A 23932-nucleotide genomic window follows, 5' to 3' on the forward strand; every position below is an offset into this window, starting at 1 on the left:
TCAAGTAGTACTGTTACTTTCATAAAAATGACTCAAGTAGGAGTAAAAGTATGCTGCTAGAAAAGTACTCAAGTAAATGTAACAGAGTACTACCCACCTCTGATCTGAACTTTGCAGTGTTCAAACTGGGAAACATTCACTTGTGTACACATTGTTGTACTAATAATATTTATTTATTTTTACTCCAAATGGACTCAAAGCCTGTTATTCATTGCAAACATTTATTACATTTGTTTGATTCAAAAAACAGCATCGTCCCGTCGTCTTTCTGTTGGTCTAATCGGACATAATGGGAATGGACTGTGTATTAGACATAGGGACGTTAAAAAAACACTTTACATTTCAGCGTTCCTGGTTTGTTTTGGCATGTTTTCCTCCCTCCTTTTTGCCGGAATAATGGAAAAATAAGAAGGCATGCATAATGTCTGCGTTGTAATGCACAGAGTCTAAAGGACACCATTTTGGAAATACAAAACTCCATGTACGATGTAGAGTACACTTCATAAATGTATGGTCCCTTTGACATTATAATCAAGATTTTGGCCCGATTTTTACTACAGGGCCTATGAAATATGTCCAGAAAGCAGTATTTTAAGTGTTACTGTTTTCACATTTCAGTATATATTTTTGTAAGATTGATAAAAATGTATTTATTCATAATTTGTTTTTGTTACGACCCTGCTCACGAGTTCTAAATGTTCATTTTATGATAAATATTAACAGTTACATTTTCTGGTGGAGGGTCTGCTACCTCCTTTTCTCTAGGGAAACGTTATTGGCTTGACTGAATGTTCCACAGGATGGCATTAAACGCATTGATCGAGGTTAAGTGTTTTTTCAATAGCAATAACAATGCAAATAATAATAATAAGTGCGGACTAAATAACGTTTAATGCCATACTGTGGTACATGCCAGGCAAAGCAATGATAACATCTCCATGGAGACAAGTGAGTGACTCTGGCAGACCCTCCAACCAAAGTTACATAGTGCAGCTTTATAACTTTTTCGTTAAAAATATCACTTTCTGGACACATTTTGTAATTCACTTCTGCTTGGTCACTAAAACTCCACCCTTTTAAATAATATGGGCTTTTAAACTACAACTCCCTCCTTTAACACAAGGTACTGCATCGAGCCATTTGAGTTAAATATCCACTTTTCCATTGATTTAACTACAGTCAATGGAGCCAATGGAACCACCTCCTGGTTCTGAAAGTAAAATTCCCATTATTTTTTCCCATAAACATTCAGGAAAAAAATGATATTGAAAGTTTGAAAGCTTGCTCATGGCTAATGTAGTAACTAACGACCACAAGACCTATAATTCTATGTAAAATCTACTTCTGAAACTTTATAAACCACAGTTATTAAAACATTTTGCCTCACAACGTTTTAGACATGCTTTCTGAGCTTAAAACAACCGTATTATGGACATTGGTTACATAGTTACATAGCTGGTTAGCCTTCACAATGCATTGAACTCTTAATATTTGTATTTTTCCCCATAGACCTTTCCAAGAAATACAAAGACATTTTACTTCCAGAACCAGAGAAGACTTCAAAGTGGGCGAGACTGTCGAGCCCTGTTGTTCCTATTAAAATCCCCACTCATTTGGTCATCCATCCACCAAAAGTGTCTCTTAAAAATGTGTTCTATCTGCTTATCTGGACGCTACAACATAGAAAACTCACCTCAAGAATGATTTTTAAAAGCTGCACTATGCAACTTTTCTGTCAGTTATTGCTTCGCCTAGAATGTTCCGCAGTATGGCATTAAACTGACCCATCTCAATGTAGTCAAGCAGGTAAGAATGCATGTTTTTTTCAAGGCATTTTTGAGCAATAGAAACACCTGTACTTAAATAAAAGATGGATACAAACATTTAATGCCATATAGTGGAATAGGCAAAGAAATAACATCTCCATAGAGACGAGCAAGACGGCATAACGCCCAGTGGAAAAGTTACACACTGCAGCTTTAAGTTTGATGATTAAAATAGTTTCAACACTATATGTGAGTGCTGTTTACGTGGCCATATTTAGCTTTTTATTATTGTAAAAATGAAGAGAATTAATGGCTAAATTACAATGTGAATGGTAGAGTTTGTACTGTTAAAAAAAACGGCAATGGTTACAACTATTTCAGAGGAGACAAGGAAGATTTGTGAACTAAACCAATGAGTTTTATAAATTTACAGTGATATATATATATATAGAGTAATCTATACGAATAGCAGAGGTGAAGAGACAGACACTAAAAAGATACAAAAGTTCTTAGACTTATTTGAACACCATTTTTGCGGATTTGCGACATTGCCCTCTTGAAAAAAAAAAAAAAAATAGAAAAATGAAGTGATTTCTGAAGTGCAAAATGTCCAACCGTATCCAGTCTATGGGGGATTCTGAAGGCCTTATGGCTGCTGTGAGTGTGTGGCTGGGTATAGCGCCCCCCGGTGGTCAGATGGAGCAGGTGGGTTGGTCTGGTTGGTGGTTTTAGATGGTGGCTGTCGGTTGGTTTGTTGTTGATTAGTCGATGTATTGGGAGAGCCAACGGAAGCCCTCTCCGTAGCCCTGTCGCTTCAGCACGCTGCACATGAACACCTCTAGGGGGCGTGTGTTCAGGTCTTTCAGAGGGATGGTCCCCTACAGGCAGAAGAGACAGAGGTGAGTTAAAGGCTCTGTACCTTTTAATGTACAAGTATCTTTGTCAAGATAAATACTCCTTAAATCATGAAAAATAGCCAAAAACAACAACAACAGACTGTATTCATTTTACAAAGCATTTTTTCAGGTAATAACTAATATAGAAGCTTTTATCAGGCACATTATTACAAAGAACCATGGGAAACCAACTACCTGACACTATCCCAGACACTTGATTCTCTGTCATGGTGCTTTTTCAAGAATGACAAAAAGCAAACAGTAGCAGAGACTTGAGAAATATAAGGAACCGACGGCTATCCTAAAAAGTAGTTTCTGTGGCAATGAAAAAAGTTGTGCAGATAGTACCTGTGCTAAATATTTATTATAGTTTGACATTGCATTATTTGGCCACATAAGAGTTTTGCAGATGAAAGTCTGCTCCGTTTTGCCATCTGCTAGTGAAAAAAAAAGCTTTATACAAACAAACCATTTGAACAAGCTATTAATAGCCTGCCTGTTCTATATCTCAGTGCATCTCCATAATGTGAACCATGTCTTTATCTGATGTTGAAGTCATGACCATTTTGTTACAGTTTTGTAGATTTTCCGCCCTGAAGTTCCCACCTTCTTCAGAGGTAGTTCATGGACTAAACCAGGACTAAACCAGGACTAAACCAGGACTAAACCAGGACTAAACCAGGACTAAACCAGGACTAAACCAGGACTAAACCAGGACTGGGGGGGGTACCTTTCCTGTGGTCTGTCCGTAGAGTCCGAAGCACTCTCTCAGCCTCTCTTCACTGATGGCTTCCTGCCGATCGATCTTATTCCCCAGGATCAGGATAGGCACGTTTCCAATCGTCTCGTCTGTCATCAACGCCTGAAACCACAACAGTTACAACATTAGGCATTGTTCTGACAAATACTGAGATTTTACTGAGTTTAAAATGCATTTATTTAAAATAAATATTCAGTTCACAGTGCACAATTCAAAACCAGTCAAGAAGAATTAACATCTGAGAGAAAACTGAAATCTGAACTACTCCAATAGTCCCATGCATTTCAGCAAATGTTTGTAGAGGTCTAAACTACACAGAAATTTTCTAAATGTGACTAAAGCAGATCATATAATGCATACAGAGATTTAAAAAAAAATATGACATTTACAACTGTGAAGTATTGGGTTGTAGTGTAATATAGTACTTATAGACTTCCTGTGTCCTGCTAATGTTTCATACAGGCCACATCAGTTCGTCTTGCCACATTGTAAATACCATTTTATTTTGTCATTTCCCTTATTATTAGCAATATGCTTCAGTTACCAATATTATCGTGCATCCCTAGTAAAATACAGTTCCTTTAAGTTAAACCCAAGAATAAAAGTCTGTTGTTGCATTGTATTCCTGTTCCTTACATCGAGCTCTGCTTTGGACTCTCCCAGTCGCCCGAGGTCTGCACAGTCCACCAGAAACACGATGCCATTAATGGCCGGGAGGTAGTTTTTCCACACTCTACGCGCTGTAATAAGAATTTCAGAAATTAAAACTATATTGTGTTAACACTACACAAAAACATTATAACCTCATGATTGTGACTGCCCTATTGACCAGGTAAAACATATGATGGATGAAATGTAACATTAGTATTTTTTCTTACAACTATTAAATCTGATAAATTAATAATGTGGTAAAATCCTGTACCCAATTTTCACCAATGTATTTGAGCAAAATGTGTCTTGTCCCAGTACAGATATTTTGACCCCAAGACCTGCTTATACAATATAAGTGTAGAGTACTGTCTGCATCTAATTAGAAAGCATTTTATTGTCTGATAATCAGGAAGTGCGCATTAACATGCTAGTTGTTGTCAGCTTTACTGTGACAGAAAAACTCCGCTCTGGTCTCAGAAAGTTGTGAAAAGCGCTTATAAACTCATTATGGTGAATAATTAAGATGCTCTGTATGTGTAAGGTAAGTGAGGAATAACTTTGGACCTTTGTAAACCGTTTAAAATTAACTAGTAAAAATCAGGTGCAGTGCCGGTCATAAATGAACCCTGTATCTGACCTTGTGCATGTCCTCCAAGGTCAAATGTGGTGAAGGTCATCCCAGCGATTGTCAGCTCTTCAGAGGCTGCAAAACAAACACAGGATTACCATTTTACACAAAAAATAGATACAAAAAGACACTAAAAATGGGTAGTACCAAATTCAATGTCAATACTAAAGAAAAGGCTGATACTAGACTTACTACATACTTTCAACACCCCAATGATATACAATATGATTTTTTTCCCCCCACAGCAATAACAATAGCTCCTTCAGAATTACAATGCGGTGTTATGCTCCGTTCAGGTCAAACGCCTCTAGTTAGACGCCTTGGCATTTGAGGACCAATGTTTGAAACATGTTGATCCAGTCGTGCCAATCGTTCAAATTTTTCAACTACCTGAAATGTTTATGGCTATAGCCGACAGCACATAAGCTTAAACTTGCCTCTTCCCGTGATGCTAGCCTTATAAAGATTAGAGAGAATGTTTGACTCACTGGGATGTAGGGTGGGAACGTGCTGGCCCAATCTGTCATCTTTGAGCATGTGCAGTAGTGTGGTTTTGCCGGCATTGTCCAGACCCAGAAATACTAATTTCCCAGACTTCTTATACAGTCCTGAAACAGAGGTGGAGACATAACATACATTACATACACATCACTCAAAATGTGAATGCTGCTGGAGTAAGAGTCTGGTCAGAATGCACTTTATAATTACAGTAGCAATACTTAAAAGTAATACTCGTCAGAAAAACTGCAATTAGATTTTTTATTTTTTTTAATGGTGCAGCCCATATTCTGCTGCGTGTGAACTTTGTAAACACAAAGAGGAGCAACGTGACTGAGGCTGGATATGAGACACTGGTCCAACAGGAGGAACAGGAGGAGCCACTTCATAGAGCAGAGAGGCGCACTGTACTCACTGTGCTGTTTAAGAGGCCTATACACTCAAATATTGATACTTTGCAGCTGATAGCATCACACTCTCAGGGAATGTAGATGATATCTGTAAACCCTGCTTTGTCTGAAGCTTTGTGTTACTGAAGTTTGGCTTTAGGCTGAGCTTTGTTTTAACACTATCTGACCAGACAGCACTGGCATAAACTACAACAGGAGATATGATTTGTACTGTTAAACAAATCCCTCTGAAATAACATTACCAGTGACACATTTTAAATGAACCAATACTGGGTTGTAGTCTGCTCACATGTTCAATATAAATTAATTATAGACTATGTCCCGCTAATGATTCCTACAGGCCACATTAATTCTTCTTCCCACATTGTAAATGTCATTTGTTTTATTTTGTTATTTTCCTTATTATGAACAATATGCTTCAGAAAAGCCATATTCTATCTGTGGGTTTCTCGCTTTTTGTAACACAGAGAGAGGGGCAGGGATGCAGCACTGTGGCTGCTCCTTGAACACGAAACTGTATTGTGTATATAAACGGTGAGTCTAAAGTTAGCGGCGAGAGGCACAGACAGACAGTCCTGTACAAAGTCCTCCTCTAATTTGATTAAGAACTAAAATTCAACTATGTACTCGCAGAGTCCAAACCCGTCAGCCCGATAGCATCTATGTCAAGCTAGAGCATTAATGCACAGTCAGCGTCTCAGCTGCTTCGTATTTTTATTGTCATCGCATTGAAAACTTTTAAATCACTTCTTAGATCTGACGTGAGCAGCCTGTATCCCCTCTCCCGTGTCGTGGTGCTGGTACAAAGCGGCTCTGCAGAAATATCTTTCCTCCAAACATAATAAAAGCTCATATATGTAAACATTTGTCCTCTGCTTTCTGCCTCTGACCTGGGGCTGGAGCAGAGGGCTCAGAGTGTACACTGAGGGAGAAAACCTCAGAGGAAAAGGGGCAGATAAAAATTATCTGTGAAAATTGTTATTATCAGAATCGGCAGTGTGATGTCACTGCAAAGTGTCAATAGAAAACAATAATAATCAGTTTATTTTCATCTGCTTTATCTGGGGCCAGTCATGGAGGCAGCAGTCCAAGCAGACTCCCTCTACCCAGAAACTTCCAAGGGGATCCCGCAGTATTCCCAGGCCAGCTGAGAGACATAGTCCCTTCAGCGTGTCCTGGGTCTGACAAAGGGAGGGCATCTGACACAAAGGCCACGGAGTCATAATTCCTCCAGTGTGTTCTGGGTCCTCCCAGTAGGAGATGCCCTGAACACATCCCCAGGAACAGATGCCCGAGCCAGCTCAGCTGGATCCTCTCCACGTGGAGTAGCAGCGACTGTACTCCAAGGTCCTCCCGTGTGATAACATTTTTAGTTTCAGATTCAACTTTACTGTACAGTGCAACAAAATGAAGTTTTAGCAGCTAACCAGATTGGAATCAGAAAGTAACAGATAAAAATGTATATATAACAGTAATATTATGCAACAGCTTAGGTATAACATAAGCATATTGCCGTTCATTACTTGTACATTTTAGGGCTGCAACTGACGAATATTTTGAGATGTGCCAAACTGTCATGTCTAGCTTTTATTGCAGGATACTTTGGCCTTAGAGCTTCATGTGACAGGGCAGTGAGTAGTGTACGATGGGGTTAAGAAATATGCCATAGATTACTCACCTAATAACTGTAGAACACTATTGAAACCGCTATAAATCCAATCAAAGATGAAGGACATATCCGGAGCTGGTGGGTCCTGCACAGACACACAGAATGAAACATGTTACTTCCTTGTATCAGGATGTACAATTACATTTCACATTGTCCTACAAAACGTAAAAATACATAAACATATTCTGGAATATAAAACATGCCAATAGAGCCAATATGTAAGAGGAATGTTAATGTTGCCATCTTTTGATTTAAAAAAAAAAAAAAGGTTTCTGAGCTAAGGGCATTTGAATGAATGAATGAATGCTGCACACGTTGGGTTTCACACTTATCCAATGTGTTTTTATAGGGATGTAACAACCAAAATATCATGATATTGTATTGTCAAAGGTCTCACAATATATTGAATTACAAGTCTCTTTACTTCAATGCATTGTTATGGTGCAGCAATAACTAAAAACAGAGAGAAAAAGTAGCATATTTACAATTTTTTTAGCCTCCATAAAACATCGCAATGAATATGAGTATTTTTATAATACTGCAAATGGCAAATAAACTGAACCGTTAGTCAAATCATACAGGCCAAACTCCAGGATGAACAGTGATCAAATTAAAAGGCTGATTTTAGTGATCGATTTGTCCTGATTATTCTGATGAAATGTTGCAGCTAAAGTCAGTGATTGGAGCTGGATTCCTTGTCTAACAGTGGCACAGGCTGTCCCACCTCTGTCCCACATAATGGTCCCACATGACGCAACAGCTGCACCGACCAAAGAGCAGTGAGCCAAAGAGCGCTAACATCACCTACACCCAGGCCTGTCACGATAATTACTATATCGACATCACTCAGTACATGGAAGGCAGGACAATATATTTTGGGTCTTAATATTTATCATGTGTACATTTTGTTTGTAAAAAAAGGGGAGATGTGCGGTATTTTTGTTGTGGTACAAAAACATTTGAGCTGAAAAAGGTTGAATAAATGATTTCTGTGGCTAATTATTGCGCAATAGTAAATTTGTTGTAGTCTTTTAACACAGTCTAATAAAAATGTTGACTGAGATTATCCTGCATTATTGCTTTTGTGTCAGTGGCATAAAGTAGTTTTAATATAATCGTTTATCGCAGTACTGTACATCTCTGTAGCAATATATTGTCCTTCAAAATGTGTTATTGTGACAGACGTACCTACACCTCCATCCTGCACTGTGGCCTGAGCAGTGGTTATGTTTTTACACAGCCCCTATGTAAACAAAAGCCATGATTTAAAGTACATTTTCCTACACTGTTAACAGTTCAGTGAACACAGCACAGATGACAAACAAATGAGGAGCAAATCAAGCAAACTAATAGGATCTGACCTGGGGAATCTCAAAATGGCTTCTTTCACTCAAGTCTCTAAAGAACTACTATCATTACAATTACACATATGACACAGGCCTCTAATCCAGTCAATTTCAAATAAGATATTTTATTTTTTTTTAGATTTGACTACTACAGTGGCTCACAAACTTTTTACACCAAAGAAAACAATTGGCTTTCTGAGTCCCACCAGATCTAAACCAGGTCTAAAAGTGGACTACGTCATTTTACTGTAGTTCTAAACATGAAATGATCCAAAGCTGGACAAAAAAAGTGGAGAAAATTAACTCTAAATGAAACAAACCCACAAACTGAAGAGCTGTCCAAGTACCACCCGAAGGAGCTCACGTACCACAGTTTGAGAAACACTGAACAACCATATTTAACAGAAATGTGGCCCATACAAAAGAAGATCATAACACATGGACTAAACGAGGTCTGAGTCAGGAATAATCTAAAGCTAAAGGACCAACTTGGACTAAACCAGGTCTAACCGTTTAAAGTTAAATTATGCCCAATACAACAATGATATTCAATACGTCAGCTATCATTTTGAAAGATCAACATTTTATTGTAAACATTTTTAAATATACTATGAAACTTTTGTTGTCTGCTTGTCTCCATGAAGATGTTATTGAACCATATGACCTTAAATGTATCTTGCATTTATAAAAATACAAATATATCTTGAAAATATAATATACCTTGAGAATAATGCTCTTACTGCGAATATAGAGCGGGGTCGCAGCTCCAAAGATTTCACCTATAACAGTGGCATCACCTGCTTATGCTCAGACCAGTTTAATGCCATACTGTGTAACATTCAGGCAAAGCAATAACCTCTCTATGGAGACAAACTGATGATTGCTCCTCTAACAGAAAAGTTACAGTGGACTTTTAATTCAAAGACCGGTTAGTAAAGAGTAGTTTGATTTGCTGCTGCACGAAACTGAGCTGCTAGTTTTAGACATAATAAGTCAATTACGTTTAAAACATCATCATGATTTAAATCAGAACAAAACTGCGTTGTTCTTTTTTTAACTTATCAAACTAATTTCAAACAGAACGTCACACTCAACACACTAGATGACATTATATCTGAACTCTCCGCAGTGACTCACCCTTTTATAGTTGATCCCTTTGGCCTCCTGTATCCACTGTGTAACTGAGCTTAATCTATTCTCGATGTAAAGCCACCAGTGGGTAACCAGTCTCAGCACGCTCCTTAGGTTTGACTGCGAGGGTTTGTCACATTAAGTCAGTGCTGCAGCTTCAGGGGTAAATGCTTCTCCCATTCATTTGGCTTCAACTGGCTACAATCTGAATCTACTCATGTTGATAATTTCATCTTTTAGTTTAAATCTTTGGACAATGTTTCAAATTAAAATTAAGTATTGAATTTTACTCAAACATCCCATGGACAAGAAATGTGTTGTTATTTTGTGTTTAATTGAAGACTCCTTAGTTATTAGAACTTTTCTGAAAACTCTTTGGAAACATACATTATTGATTTTATTTTATTTACCGGTATTTATTTATTTATTGTTTGTCTCATAGGAGGATTTTTTTTTCAAAGTTTGCATTCATTTGAGAAAAAACTGAAATCTGAATTGAACTACTAAAAGAATCCCACATTGCATTTCAGAACATGTTTGCAGAGGTCTAAACTACAGAATTAGCAGCTTTTACACAAAATAAGACATAGGAAAGTCATTTGACACACAGGGGAGGGCATCTGACACAGGGATATTTCAGAACATGTTTGTAAAGGTCTAAACTACAGGGTTGATATGCATGTTACTTGTGCCGTGTTTGCAAATTCCTAATTGCCAATTGCCAGTCCATTCAAATTGTGATGTCTATTTGGCAGAAATTAATCTTGCCGTCCTACCTGAGAACTTAGATCAAACTACATTCTAAGTAAAGGCAATATTAGTTTTGAGAGGCTGCAGCAAATCACATTAAAAATCAATGAACATCAATGAATTTTGCTTTATAGAAAGTTGTAGAAAATCAATGTACAAACAATACAATTATCCTGTTACGATAATTAGTCAACATTAACATTAGCCTAAGTAGGGCTGCATGATTTGGGAAAAATATCTAATTGCGATTTTTCTGATTTATATTTTAATAAAACTATTCTGTTCAAAGTTCACATTTAAATACTTTCAGGAGATTTGACTAAAAGACTGAAATATGAACTGACAAGCTAATATAAGAGTCACATTTCAGAGCATGTTTGCACAGATCTAAACTACTCGGTTAGCGGTTTTTATGCAGAATAAGACTGAATGAACACAATTAACAAATCACAAAGGCTGCATAGTCCAAACTGTGATTCTGCTTTGATTGTGATTAATTGTGCAGCCCTAAAACCTAAGCTTTATACATTTTAGGGTTAAAGCAAAAAGGAATCGGTCGATGTAAATCGAATCCAGGTGTTGGTCTACCCTCTTTAATTGAAAACTAGATTCCAGTCTCCTGTGAGCTTCATGACTCAACAATCTTGAATTATGTAAACAGAAACAGAATTGGTGTTTTTCAAAATGTCTTCTGAATTTTTAAACATTTACATAGTTTGAGAATGTATTAAATTTGCATGATAGAATTGAAACAAATTATCTCAAGGTACATTTAGATTATATGACTTCCAAATTAAGGATTTGACCATGAATATTTGTATCAACCAGAATGCTATTACTACATACACTAATTATATATACTAATTTAGAGCAAGGTATACAATTTAGTGTTGTAACAATACTAAAATTTCTACTACTACGATAGTAAAAACACTCTTTATTTTGACAAGAGAATGTGATTTATAATACATTAAATCATAGTACCGTACTTTCTTTTATATTACCATGTAGCCTTATATCTGTGTAATCCTTCAGTCGTCCAGGTAGATTTTATAGTGGTCCATGGGTGTATACTAGTCTATGTGTCTTATACTTGTTCTGATACAGCTCAAGATCGCTCTAAAGCTATTCAGGAAAGGTTAATTTCTGACCTGTGAATGGGACTTTTTAGGAGTAATACTTCTTCGAAAACGCATCTAGTTTTAGCATTGACGAGTATCTGATTTGCAACACTTTCGACAATCCTAATAACTTTCATCCACTTGCTATATAGAGCAGGTAAAGCCATTTTGTGGAATATATTTATAATAGGCTTAGACAAAGATTTGCTTTACACAACTGTTCTGAGATTTAACACTTATCTAGTAAAGTTGGCACATCTAAAACGTCTAGCTGTGCCTATAAGTAAAGGTTTAAAACTACAGGGCAAATGAATAGTAAGTAATATAAACTTTAATGTCTCTTATTCTGTAAAACACTTGGAATTACTTGGGTACAAATTCTTCTATACAAATAAAAAATGCTTTGTATTTTCATGTTGTAGGAATCAAGGTACTGGCCAACTTGTTTTTATGTTACTTCGTTTTCACTACAGTTAAAAGTGTTAAACTATTTTGTATATTCAATTCTTATCTTCTGTGATGTAATGAACTATCCAAGAACAGTGTCAAAATACATTCTCTCTGTTAGCCATGTCGCAATCTAAAAGCCACCGGTTTCGTGACTTAAATGCCAGTATGATACGAAGAAACGACATGGTTTGACTTCATTTTACATATTTGTAAGCCTAAATATGACCGTGGTGGTAATTTAATAAGAATTGGCTGCAGATGGCTAACAGGTTGCTCTGAAGAAGCCTCGGCTACGTGTCATATTCTCCAATAGCGGCGACGTAGCACCCATCGGCTACGTTAGCAAAACCCTAAATATTAACTTAAAATACCTCCAAATAAGTCCGTAGAACATGGTAACAAGGCCAATATGGTGTGTGTATATCCTATAACCCATAAATCACCCGGAATTTGCTAATAAAACGAGTACGTGGTGTTAAATTATACAGGATTTTTTCGTAATGTTAGCGTTAGCATTAGCAGCCGGGGTAATTTGCTAACAGCGCTGCCGAATCCGTAGCCAAGTCTGCTCACTCGCTGGTTTTTAAAGCTGTATTCCGTAACTTACCCGTTTTTCAGACGTAGATCGGTGGTGTGAGAGTGTTAGCTCGTATATTCATGTAAACACAGGCTCCCCGTGTGATGCCAGGTCCTCCTTTACGTGGATTTTGACGTTTAGTTACGGAGCCACGATACTGCAATGGCTGTCTGACCAACAACTCTGCCCAAAAAACCTTCAGCCCTACCGCTTCCTGTTTGTGTCACGCTCATCAGTCCGACAGAGAAAGGGGAAACGGACACACGCGCAACAAAACTTTTAATTGTAATTTCCACACTGTTTAGAGTTTATTTATTCACTAAACTGGTCGAATGATGCAATGGAAATTGTGCAAAATACTTATGGACAATCTTCAGTATATGTACCTGACAGTGGAGTACTAGGGAAGTTACACGTCAGATTTGTGGAAAGGCAAGCCCCCTCACAGTGAGAATGCGTGTTTTTCAAAGTATACTTTATTTGATGTATTTATTCATTTGATTGGGACATGCATGTTAATGAACAGACATGATTCAACATGAATATAAACACCAAAAGCCAAAAGCTAATTTTGCACATTCCACTTATTGCATAATTACCTTAATTTCACATCACACTCATTGCACAGTTCCCATTATTGCACCATACAAAATATTGGACATTCCATTTATTGCACAGTCCCCATTATTTTTGGCCACACATTCAAGTCACTTATATTTTATACCCACCCCCTCTATACTTGCCCGTACATGCAAATATGTGTCTATAGAAAAGTTAAAATCACATTGTCAGTATAGATGAGTGCATGTTTGGTTTTTCATTGGAGCTTTAAAAGAACTATACGTGGGACATTCTCTCAAGGTTACCGGGAGATGGGAACCTGTGGAATAGTCACAGGATCCCACCTTGGACAGATAATACATTCTGATCAAACTACGTCTGTGGGGGATCAGCAGGTCACCTCTGGTGGTGGCTCGCGTGGTCCTTGCTAAATTGTCTTTTATATTTAATGTACTCCTTTAATGGTGGTGGTGTGAGTGAGTGTAGGGCCATTAAATTAGACAAGTTATTTTAAGGTTGACCATGTTGTTAAAGTCCAATAGTCCATGCTTTTTCAGAACATGACAGTGGTGGTGGGAAATGTTTTTTTATCAAGTATTTTTAGGCCACTTTTAAAGAGGTTTTCAATGGTTTTAAGTGTTGTGGGGCAGGCACAAGACCAAGTAGTTAAACAATATTCATAGAGTAGAAATGGGTTTTAGCAGCACTGATGTATAAGTTATTCTGGATGTGACGAAAATTCTGTTTATTGAACTGAATTACCTGGGACACTTTTTATGTAACTTTTAAAGGACAATGTTGGGTCTAGAACAACTCCAAGTTATTTAAATTCTGGGACCAGATCAAGTTGTACGTTAAGAAATACTTTTGATTGCTTTAGTTCAGTATGATGTTTTGAGAAGTACATACAGACTGTTTTTTGTGGTGTTTAACAAGAGGCACAAGTCCTTAAGATAGTCATGCACAGACGATAAGGCAGCTGTGAGGTCATCAGCAGCTTGCTGAAGTTTTTGGCTTGAGTGTAGATGATTGCGGCACCCCTGTGGCTCTATTATAGACTCACCCAACCAAACTGAATAACAGAATGTTTGAAAAGTATGTCATCAGGATTTGAGCTTCACCTCTTTTCTTCTTGTTTTGTCTTTGTAGTCTTTTGAAACTCAGTGTAGTCAATGGTAATCAATATAATAACCAATTGTCTTTACGATGTCAAAAGGAAATTTTGTTTTTATTTAATATGCATACATTAAAATAAGTAATATGAAAGATCAGGAGTAGAATTCTTATTTAGCCATTACTTCATCTCCTTATATACAGCGAAACTATAAACATGCACCTTATTCACTTATTTTGAGATGTGATGCAGTCTCAAAAGAGTTAGCAGGAAGGTACCAGTCCCACCACATGACAGAGTATAACAGAATAAGTGAAATACTTCTATAATCTGAACACAAAACCAGGGCAGAATTTATTGATGGCCCCTTGAACAAGTGGTCGAAGAGACCACTTCTTTAAAGCTGTTTTGCTGACATTGTAATTTGTTATGAACAATTTAAAAAGTAAATTCACAAATGTTGAACCTGGTCATTTCCATTAGTGACTAGACCCAAGAACTGGACAAAAGGCTGGATTTCAATAATACTGTATTTATTTTAGCTGCCCATATCTGTAGTAAATATTTTGGGCCTATAGAATGTTGCGATGTCATCTGAAACCAAGCAATGGAGGCAAATCTTTTAAAACCTTATAATTGACTTCTGAATGACAAGAACTAACAACAACTAAAACTACATTAAGTGTGCTATTATGAAAACATCTAATTTCATTTAATCATATGCTCATCCTCCTCCCACACCAGGCAGGTCACAGATATGTTAAAGTGATAGACTGGCAGGTACTCGTCACTGATGGACTTACAATAGGGCTGCAAGATTAACTGATTTCAAACACTATTATTAAATTGCAAAGGCTGCAATTTTTAAACTACTCCTCAGAATTCCTCCACAAACAACAAAATATGCTGAATTATTACACAATTAATCACAATTACATGTTTTTCCCAATTTTTTCAGCCCTAGCTTGTAGAGTGCAGCATCAGCTTCTGCGTGGACACCACTGTTCTAGCAGGGCTGTGAGCTGTGAACATCATGTTTTAAAGAATTTTCCGCTTTGGATGAATAAAACTAATTCTGAATAAGAATGGAACAAGGAAAACTGACTGCAATTTCTTTGTCCTATATGGAAATCAATGTTTTATTTATGGCCTTTAGCCCTATTTGCATTTAAGCCATCTCTTTCCAGATCTTAATTGTTGGTTGTTTTTGGTGCTTGTCTTCGGCTGATAGTGTCTCAGTTGGTAGCGCGTTCATCCTCTAATCTGAAGGTTGCTGGTTCAATTCCTGCTCTGTCAGATATTGTATGAATGTGTGAGTGGTTTGAAATGAAGTGTACTGGAGGTAGAACGTGCATTGGAGGTTTATGTCAACAATATTAAAATATTTAAACATTTATTTCTTTGTACTTGAATAATATTATTTTTGAACTAATGTTATTCTTACATGAGGACAATTTTTGCTACTCAGCCCACCTTTCTGTATATCTCAACATTAATTTATCAATTTGAATAAGTGGTAAATAATGCAGTGCTCCTCTGCATTTCACCAAACTCATTCTGATTTCATTCAGCGCTCAAAGCAAATAGCACATGTATTCAACTTTGAATCTTGCAGCTATTGTTTTTAGCCTCATTTACACAGCTTAAGTCCTCAGTGCACCTGCTGACACCTGTGGCGTTTTGTATCCTCAGCAATGTTGACTTGTTTTTCTTACCTATACATTATTATCAGATGTAAATGAAGTGAAATATCAACGCTAAAGTGTAGAAAACCTGTTCTAAAGGACTGATTTATGCATAAGTGTCAGCCTAAGTGAGCAAAATAACTCCTTAAATAACGTAGTAAAACATACATAACCGTAATCAAACTCTCTTGTTTCCAGTACTGTGAAATATGTGGAGCACGAGAGGAAATGCCACGTGTACAGACTGCGCATGCCCGGCTGTTTTACGCTGATTCTGGGTGATCCCAACTTCCGCCGCTAGTTCCGGTGAAAGAGGCGAATCTTCTCACTCCTCCAAGACCCGGACAGACCCCAAAGCAGGCCCGATACCCCCCCGACACGGCTCTACGGGCTCCACGGCCTCTCGGGAGCGGCCATGGCACACTGATACGCTAATTCAAGCACTTTTCCACTGTGAACAACACCGATTTAGCGACAGAAACCATCGCGCCGCGGCTACAGTTTTGACGTAGCGGTAAACTGTTAGCATCAGGGGGCTAGCTGAAGACGCGACTAGCCTCACCTCTCCACTACATCTTGGTGTATTATTTCAAGATGTCAACTGCGGGTTTCAATTCCCAGAACGGGACGGGAGCAGGGCAGCCCTACGCGAACGGTGAGTAAAAACATCCGCAAACTTTATCCAAGGTGGCACTAAAGATGAAGCTATAAACTTGGCTAGCACTAGTAGCAGCACTTCTTGGATGCCGTTGCTAATTGTGAGCTAACTGGCTTTCTCACTAATGCTGCGAGTTAACCTGCTGTCAGCTGTAGCCCAGTTAACTACAGTTAATCTGAACGGGAAAGTTATGGACTTACGTTGTCGGGAATAATTACGGACAACAATAGTCTTGATGCTACGTGAATTTAATTTAAAAATAAAGTTTGGTAATATGGCAAGCCAACAGGTTGAGCCTCCAATGGATTATACGGGTATAATCAATATTACTATGAGATCAGATCAGGCCCACTGATAGATTTTGCTCGTTAATGGGCAGTTAATAAAATAAGTGAGTATAAATCCCTCATGTAAAAATTTCACCCCAAAAAATAGACTTGTGAGGATAGTCCAAAATGTATACATGATTTTATATATTTATTTTAACCTTAACTGTTTGCCATTTTTAGTATTCAGAACTTTTTTTTATGTGAAATTTGACAAAGCAATTGACTCAACTCTGGAGGTGGGAAATAAGGTTAATTAACAATAATATAGGCAATCCTTTTTTGAAGATATATAAATTTTGAATATCTTGTATTTTGTTTATACAAATAACAACACAATTTCAAAAAAGATGATAATGAATAAAAATTGAATTAACTTAAGTCGTTAACTTCCAAACGAGGATATAAACTGACATTTATGTGTATTTCCACATTCATCTGATACTTAGTAATACTTTAAAGGACACATTTTTGCACATTTTTATTAGGCTGCCAAAATGTTTTATTTTTATTGCTATCAGGATACACAAAAAAGATACATTTTTGTCAATACCTAGATTCAAAATATTTATTGTTGTTGTCATAGAAAAACATTTCTTTTAGAGCATTAAACACTGCATAGTTTTGATGTAAAGTGGAATATCAAGGTGCAAGACCTATACCCTTACTATTCCACACAATTAAAAAAAACTTGTTAGGATAACCCAAAACATGCGACTTTTCAACTTGCTCAATACGTGATTCTGTTAAACTGTACTTTTCTTATTCATAAAGTAGGCATTCTAACTCTCAAATGTCTAACTCAGGTCTGTTAGCACCTATAGTATTCCCATGGCATAGTTTATTATTAGAAGTGCGCCCAGTCCCTTGGCGTAAATGCTCTGTCACTAGTTTGAATACCTCTGAGTAATCGCAGGCTTCGTGTTGTGCAATGGGAGCAGTGAGCAAAGCAGAACTGAGGTTGACAGGTTTATGCTGCATGCGTTTTCACTTTTCCTCTCTCCCTCTCTCTCTCTGTCCCTGTCTCTGCACATGTGGCATTCTGGGTCAGCTCTAGAAGACAAACTCCTCTCTAAAAATGTGACCCAGAAAATGTGATCTTTGCGACACTAAAGTCAAAGATGAGGACAGCCCTACAAGGGACTGAGTCATCATGGAATCGCAAGAGTATTTCATAAGATGCCACAAAAATATCTGTCTAATTATTGGCAAAAACAAACAATAGACAAATGTACACAAAGTAAGGTGCTGTGTAATTTCTAACTTCTGACCTGTTAGTTTCAACAATGTGAGATGTGTCTTTTGGCTGAGCAGGCTTGCATCTCCACAAACCTGACTCTTACTTGGCTTAGAGGAGGTTTGTTTGTTTCCATGGATATTTAGTTTAGTTTGTTTGGCAATAACCTTCCACAGTATTGCATAAAACGTTTTTATTTCCTCAGAGAATGGTTTTAAATTTCTATTTGCATGGAATCGTGCAGTTGATGTGGCAGCTCCAGAAAGTTGCATAATGTGATTTAGACAATTGGATCTCTTGAGATGATTCTAACACTATTAAATTCTCCCTATTAAACTAGAATATTCCAAACCAGTTCAAACCTTGACACAGACATTTCAGGATTTGATCTGTAATAGAGCAAATTAACAGTAATATGCCCTCAGTTAAAATTTTTTCATAAAAGCATTAAAAAAAAATCCAGTCCAGTTTATTTATATTTACATTTCATAAGCAAAAAAGTGCTACACAATACAAATATAAACTCTAATGGAAATATAAAATAAAGCTCTATTTAACTCCACTAGTCCTCATTAAAGAAGAAATGTTATGCTTGTGTCTGCTGTTGTTAAAATCTATGACACCTGTGGATCAGTGATGCTGATGAATCCCATGCATATTACAGATAAAAAAAAATAAAATTGGAGAACGAAGTAGGGTGTAGTAGAGTAGTGGGCGTGCACCAGTAGCGGTGAGAACAGGGGTTAATCGACAATATAGTGTCTTGAATCAATACGCTGTCTTGAAAAATAAGCTTTTAAACATTGCTCAAGCATGTACAAATCACTCCAAAAACAACTCTGGGTGAGTAAATGTAGAGCTTTTAACCATGTTTTAGTTGTTTCCCCTCCCCAAAGTTGATTTTGCAGAATAGCTCTGCTTTAAGGCAATAAAACTTGTAAAATCAAATAAGAGCAAAAATATCAATACATTAAAGGGTAAATGGTAAAGCCATAAAAAATAAAAACAACTCCCACGCTTTTAAAAGCCAGAGGATAAAAGTGGGTCTTAAGGAGAGACTTGAAACACTCCACTGTGGGGGCTGTTGGGATGTGGGGGGGCAGAGCATTCCTAAGCTTAAGGCCAGCCACAGAGAAGGTCCTGTCCCCCCAGTTTTAAGTCTCATCTTAGGCACCAAATGTTCCATGTTGTTAATTGTGCCTTGGATAATCCCTGCCATTCTCCAATTTGAAATTTGTGTCAGTCTTGCTCGTCGTTTGGTTGACTTTATTTTCATTATTTTACTCACCATAAATTGTTAAAAATGAAACCTTAGTTTGCCTTTAAGTTAAATAGAGCTTGCAAAGAAAGTTTCATAACCTTTTTATTTTTAGAAAAACACTCAGGCATTACACACTCAACACATTACACACATTACATTTTACACTGAAATCAGTCAGCCTCGATGTGTCTCTGCACTGATCTGTTTGCTCAAGCTTTTTCACAGTTAAATGTGGTAACACAAATGTTGGGCTCATATTTAACTTAACATACAGTGGGTATGGAAAGTATTCAGACCCCCTTAAATTTTTCACTCTTTGTTATATTGCAGCCATTTGCTAAAATCATTTAAGTTCATTTTTCCCCATTAATGTACACACGGCACCCCATATTGACAGAAACAAAATTGTCGACATTTTTGCAGAATTATTAAAGAAAAACTGAAATATCACACGGCCATAAGTATTCAGACCCTTAGGTCAAAAGGATGCTTCTACAAAATACTGAGCAAATAAAGCCATGAGTGTTTTTGGGAATGATGCAACACATTTTTCACACCTGGATTTGGGGATCCACTGCCATTCCTCCTTGCAGATCCTTTTCTGTCAGGTTGAATGGTGAGCATTAGTGGACAGTCATTTTCATGTCTCTCAGAGATGCTCAATTGGGTTTAAGTCAGGGCTCTGGTTGGGCCAGAACAAGAATAGTCACGTAGTTGTCCTGAAGCCACTCCTTCGTTATTTTGGCTGTGTGCTTAGGGTCATTGTCTTGTTGGAAGGTAAACCTTTGACCCAGTCTGAGGTCCTGAGCACTCCTGAGAAGGTTTTCATCCAGGATATCCCCGTACTCGGCCGCTGTCATCTTTCCTTCGATTGCAACTGGTCGTCCTGTCCCTGCAGCTGAACCCCCCCAAAGCATGATGCTGCCACCACCATACAGTGTTGGGACTGTATTGGACAAGTGATGAGCAGTGCCTGGTTTTCTCCATACCTACCGCTTAGAATTAAGGCCAAAAAGTTCTATCTTGGTCTCATCAGACCAGAGAATCTTATTGCCCACCATCTTGGAGTCCTTCAGGTGTTTTTTAGCAAACTCCATGCGGGCTGTCATGTTTCTTGCACTGAGGAGAGGCTTCCATCAGGCCACTCTGCCATAAAGCCCTGACTCGTGGAGGGCAGCAGTGATGGTTGACTTTCTAGAACTTTCCCCCATCTCCCGACTGCATCTCTGGAGCTCAGCCACAGTGATCTTTGGGTTGTTCTTTATCTCTCTCACCACGGCTCTTCTCCCCCGCCTAGAGCTGGCCGGACGGCCAGGGGGGTCTCAATACTTTACGTACCCACTGTAAACATATTTGAAGAATAATATAATGTATGTGTTGCTGTAGTAAGTGACAAGCAGCTGGGCATCCACATCGAATTTTGCCACAAATTCTGCTCTGACTCAAATTGAGGAATGACAGTCCCTGTTGCGTTTTCAAAATGTTAATGAATAACTTAATAATTTGACATAACTTTAGAATATAAAAAAGCACTTCTCAACCAGTCTTTCAAGCTGGTTCTTTTGATATGACCTTAATTGGGGATCTTTGCCTTTTTCTCCCAGATGCCCCGAGGAGAGCCCACTGTAAACGAATGAGTGTCGTGTGAATTTTAAAAAAATCACTGTTAAAGAAAAGATCCTTTGTCTTGTTTTAATGACTTTATTGTATCTGTGAATATAATGTCTCCTTTTACGTGTTACTATCTCCATCCTATCCAGTGTGTAGAGGCCGTAATTCATTTAAACAAGAAATCAGTGGCTATGTTCACGTGCACACCAAAATCTGATTATAATCTGATTTCTGGACTGCAAAACTGCAGAATTTGATGTATTTGGAGAGACTGTGATCTTATAGTATCATTAAAGTGTCATGTAAACAGCAAAATCCTCTCCATTCCTTTAACTCCAGAAACTGATAATGATCTGATTTTGTGTGAATATAACCACAGCCATTGTTGCCATTTTCAAATCTTTATAGTCACAAATTGGACCACGGTGATTTTAAAAAGTAACATATCAATTCATGAACATAAAGTCATTTTTAGCTAATTGTATTTTTAAAAAAGTACTTAAGTACATATACCTGAAATTTATACTTGAGTATATTTTAAAGTGGATGCGTTTTACTTTTACTTCACTATATTTGAAAGCAGGTGTCTACTTTCTACTCACATTTTTTAACTGGAATGTAAAAGTCCTTTTTTTATTATAGTGTGAGACCTGAAAAGTTTGAGGAATTTGTTTGCTCAAACTGCATATGTGTTAAAAAATAAAGATAAACAAAGGAAATGGCTAGGAAGAAAACCCTAAAACAAGTCAAGATGTATCCTGCCACGAATAAGGTCTGTCATTTATTATATACCAAAAAGTAAATGGGGAATTATTTGTCAATTTGGTGATTTTTTTTTTCCCCTCTCTAATTCTTAACATTATTCATATTTTAAAGCCAAAATAATTAGCAGAAAATCTTGTATCTTGTGTTTAGTCCCGTGTCTATCTTGGCTCATTGAGGAGTTGTTTAATCCCTCGTCCTCCTCAGACTTATCTGGCTTTGCTCTGTGGTCTGTGTGTAAGTGGATTGTGTTGTCTCATTATATAACATGGAGCTACAGGAGAGACCATGGACAAGTCTCTGCTCCACATTTTAAAACTAATATCAATTCTGAACGTAATGTGGTATTTATCAACTATGTTAAATTAATTTTATTTCAATTCTTATTAAAAATGTTTTTCTATATTTGTATTTCCTAAACAAGACAGACATTGAATCAGTGCCATAGATGAAGCGGTTGGCTGATATATCTGGCCAATATTTTGACTTTTTAGCATATCAGATAACCAGCGTAGGCCAGAATTTGGTTTGAGTTCACCATCTGATTAAATGAAAGACTTAAGGCTTTATTTCAACTTAAGCAGAAGCAATTGCCTCTCGGGGCTTAACTAGATATTTGATTTAACCAACAGAAAGTGATACAATCAAACAGTGAAACGGTGTCAATAACAGACCGACGGACAACAGACAACCAATTTGAACATTTCAATGCAAAATAGACAGATTGAACTTCTGAATCATAAATTTAAGCTGTTTTATAATAGCAGAAAATGGCAGTTCACTGTTCTTTAGTCCTGGTTTAGTTCTTCTTTAGTCCTGGTTTAGGCCTGGTTTAGTTCTTTAGTGCTTGTTTAGTCCTCACTCACTCAGTCATAGTTATGCCTCCTTCCTGTTGTTGGAGATACGAGTATCGGTATCAGACATGAAAAACCCACTGGTCGACTTCTAATTTAATACAAAAAGTCAGACCTCTGCTCCAAACCGCATGCTTTTACTATCAGAGGACTGTCCTAGACAAACTAGGACTGACACATGGACACAGAGACTGAGACAACTTGGAAAATATGTTGGCAACAAATATTGACTAGATTTTCAATGTTGGACTGATGACACTATCCTTGAAAAATATACTTAAATGTTACATATATGGCATTAAACTGAGCAATCACCATGGAGATAAGCAGATAACACCACCAGGTCAAGTCACAGGTCAGATCTGTGGAAAGGATGTGTTTAGGTATTTTTAAGTGATAAAAACCTGTAGTGAAATAAATGGGAGATATATTTAAGCCATGTAGACAGTGTATTCCCTCATTGGTCAGCTGGACACTGTCTTTGCAATTAACATGTTTTCAATTTGATGGTACCATCTTGAGTCACTAGGATTCATACTATTCTGAGTCAACTGTGGTACAGCCAATGCTCAATAGGGACCAATAATGATAATTAATAAACAAGGGCAAGGCAGTTTCACTGTAAAACCTCTCCCTTTTGGACTGGACTTTGCTAATTTGCGTTTAGGGCTGAACAATTTTGGAAAAACATCTAATTGATACCAGCTGTGTTTGATTGATACTGACTAACGCATTTGTGATTTATGTTTTAATAAAAGGTTTCTGTTCAAAGTTCACGTTTTAAACACATCCAGAATAATTGACAATGTGAAAGTGATATAAGAAATCAATGGTGCCATTTCCATTACTAAGCCGTTTAAGATGAATTTTGTGGTTTGAACTAAATTCAAAATAATGATCTATTTTGTTGTTGTTTTACTTGGTACTAGAAAAAAGCATATTATGTCCCCTTTAGTGTCAGGGCTTGTAGCAATAGCTTTGTCTGTCAAAACATTTTGCAAAGTTTGTTGATAAATGTTCCGTAGGATTTGCATGTGCGTAGTATAACACCTATGGGCCAGAACTTTCTCGAGCTTTCGATTGGCTTCAGTTCAGAGGCCACTCAATCGTGAAAGATTTTGTGACAATGTTCCTTCAAACTTTCAAGGCCATGCTCTAAAGATAAACTATTTCCAACAACCTCCATCTTTATCTAATCTTAATACACTGA

At 37.3% G+C, this 23932-nt stretch overlaps 2 protein-coding genes across 4 annotated transcripts in view; one reads left to right on the plus strand and one right to left on the minus strand.

Annotated features, from left to right (window-relative positions):
• Positions 1–151: 151 nt before the first annotated feature.
• Positions 152–12895, minus strand: sar1b (secretion associated, Ras related GTPase 1B). The gene is made up of 7 exons (XM_033978822.2): positions 12684–12895; positions 7288–7363; positions 5190–5309; positions 4711–4776; positions 4059–4162; positions 3393–3524; positions 152–2644 (listed from the first exon to the last, which is right to left on the minus strand). The coding sequence occupies exons 2-7, from the start codon at positions 7343–7345 to the stop codon at positions 2528–2530; spliced, it is 597 nt and encodes a 198-aa protein (XP_033834713.1). The 5' UTR covers positions 7346–7363; positions 12684–12895; the 3' UTR covers positions 152–2527.
• Positions 12896–16306: 3411 nt separating this feature from the next.
• The window catches only part of sec24a (SEC24 homolog A, COPII coat complex component), a 38107-nt gene continuing 30481 nt past the window's right edge, over positions 16307–23932 (plus strand). For 2 of the 3 annotated variants that reach the window (XM_055226937.1, XM_055226938.1), the window contains exon 1: positions 16320–16668. In XM_055226937.1, the coding sequence (XP_055082912.1) occupies positions 16608–16668 (61 nt within the window). In that variant the 5' untranslated portion in view covers positions 16320–16607. Of the gene's footprint in view, positions 16669–23932 lie in introns of all 3 variants that reach the window. The other variant, XM_033978286.2, reaches the window with a different exon arrangement.

This window comes from Periophthalmus magnuspinnatus, chromosome 14 (genome assembly GCF_009829125.3).
Source record: "Periophthalmus magnuspinnatus isolate fPerMag1 chromosome 14, fPerMag1.2.pri, whole genome shotgun sequence".
NCBI lineage: Eukaryota > Metazoa > Chordata > Actinopteri > Gobiiformes > Gobiidae > Periophthalmus > Periophthalmus magnuspinnatus.

Bases quoted from the DNA above. Each gene is read 5' to 3' on its own strand.
- sar1b (XM_033978822.2), bottom strand. From the start codon at position 7,345: ATGTCCTTCATCTTTGATTGGATTTATAGCGGTTTCAATAGTGTTCTA. The intron at 5,310-7,287 runs GTGAGTAATCTA...CCTCTGTTTCAG, and splicing joins TAGTGTTCTACAGTTATTAG to GACTGTATAAGAAGTCTGGG. The intron at 3,525-4,058 runs GTAAGGAACAGG...TTGTGGTTTCAG, and splicing joins AGTCCAAAGCAGAGCTCGAT to GCGTTGATGACAGACGAGAC.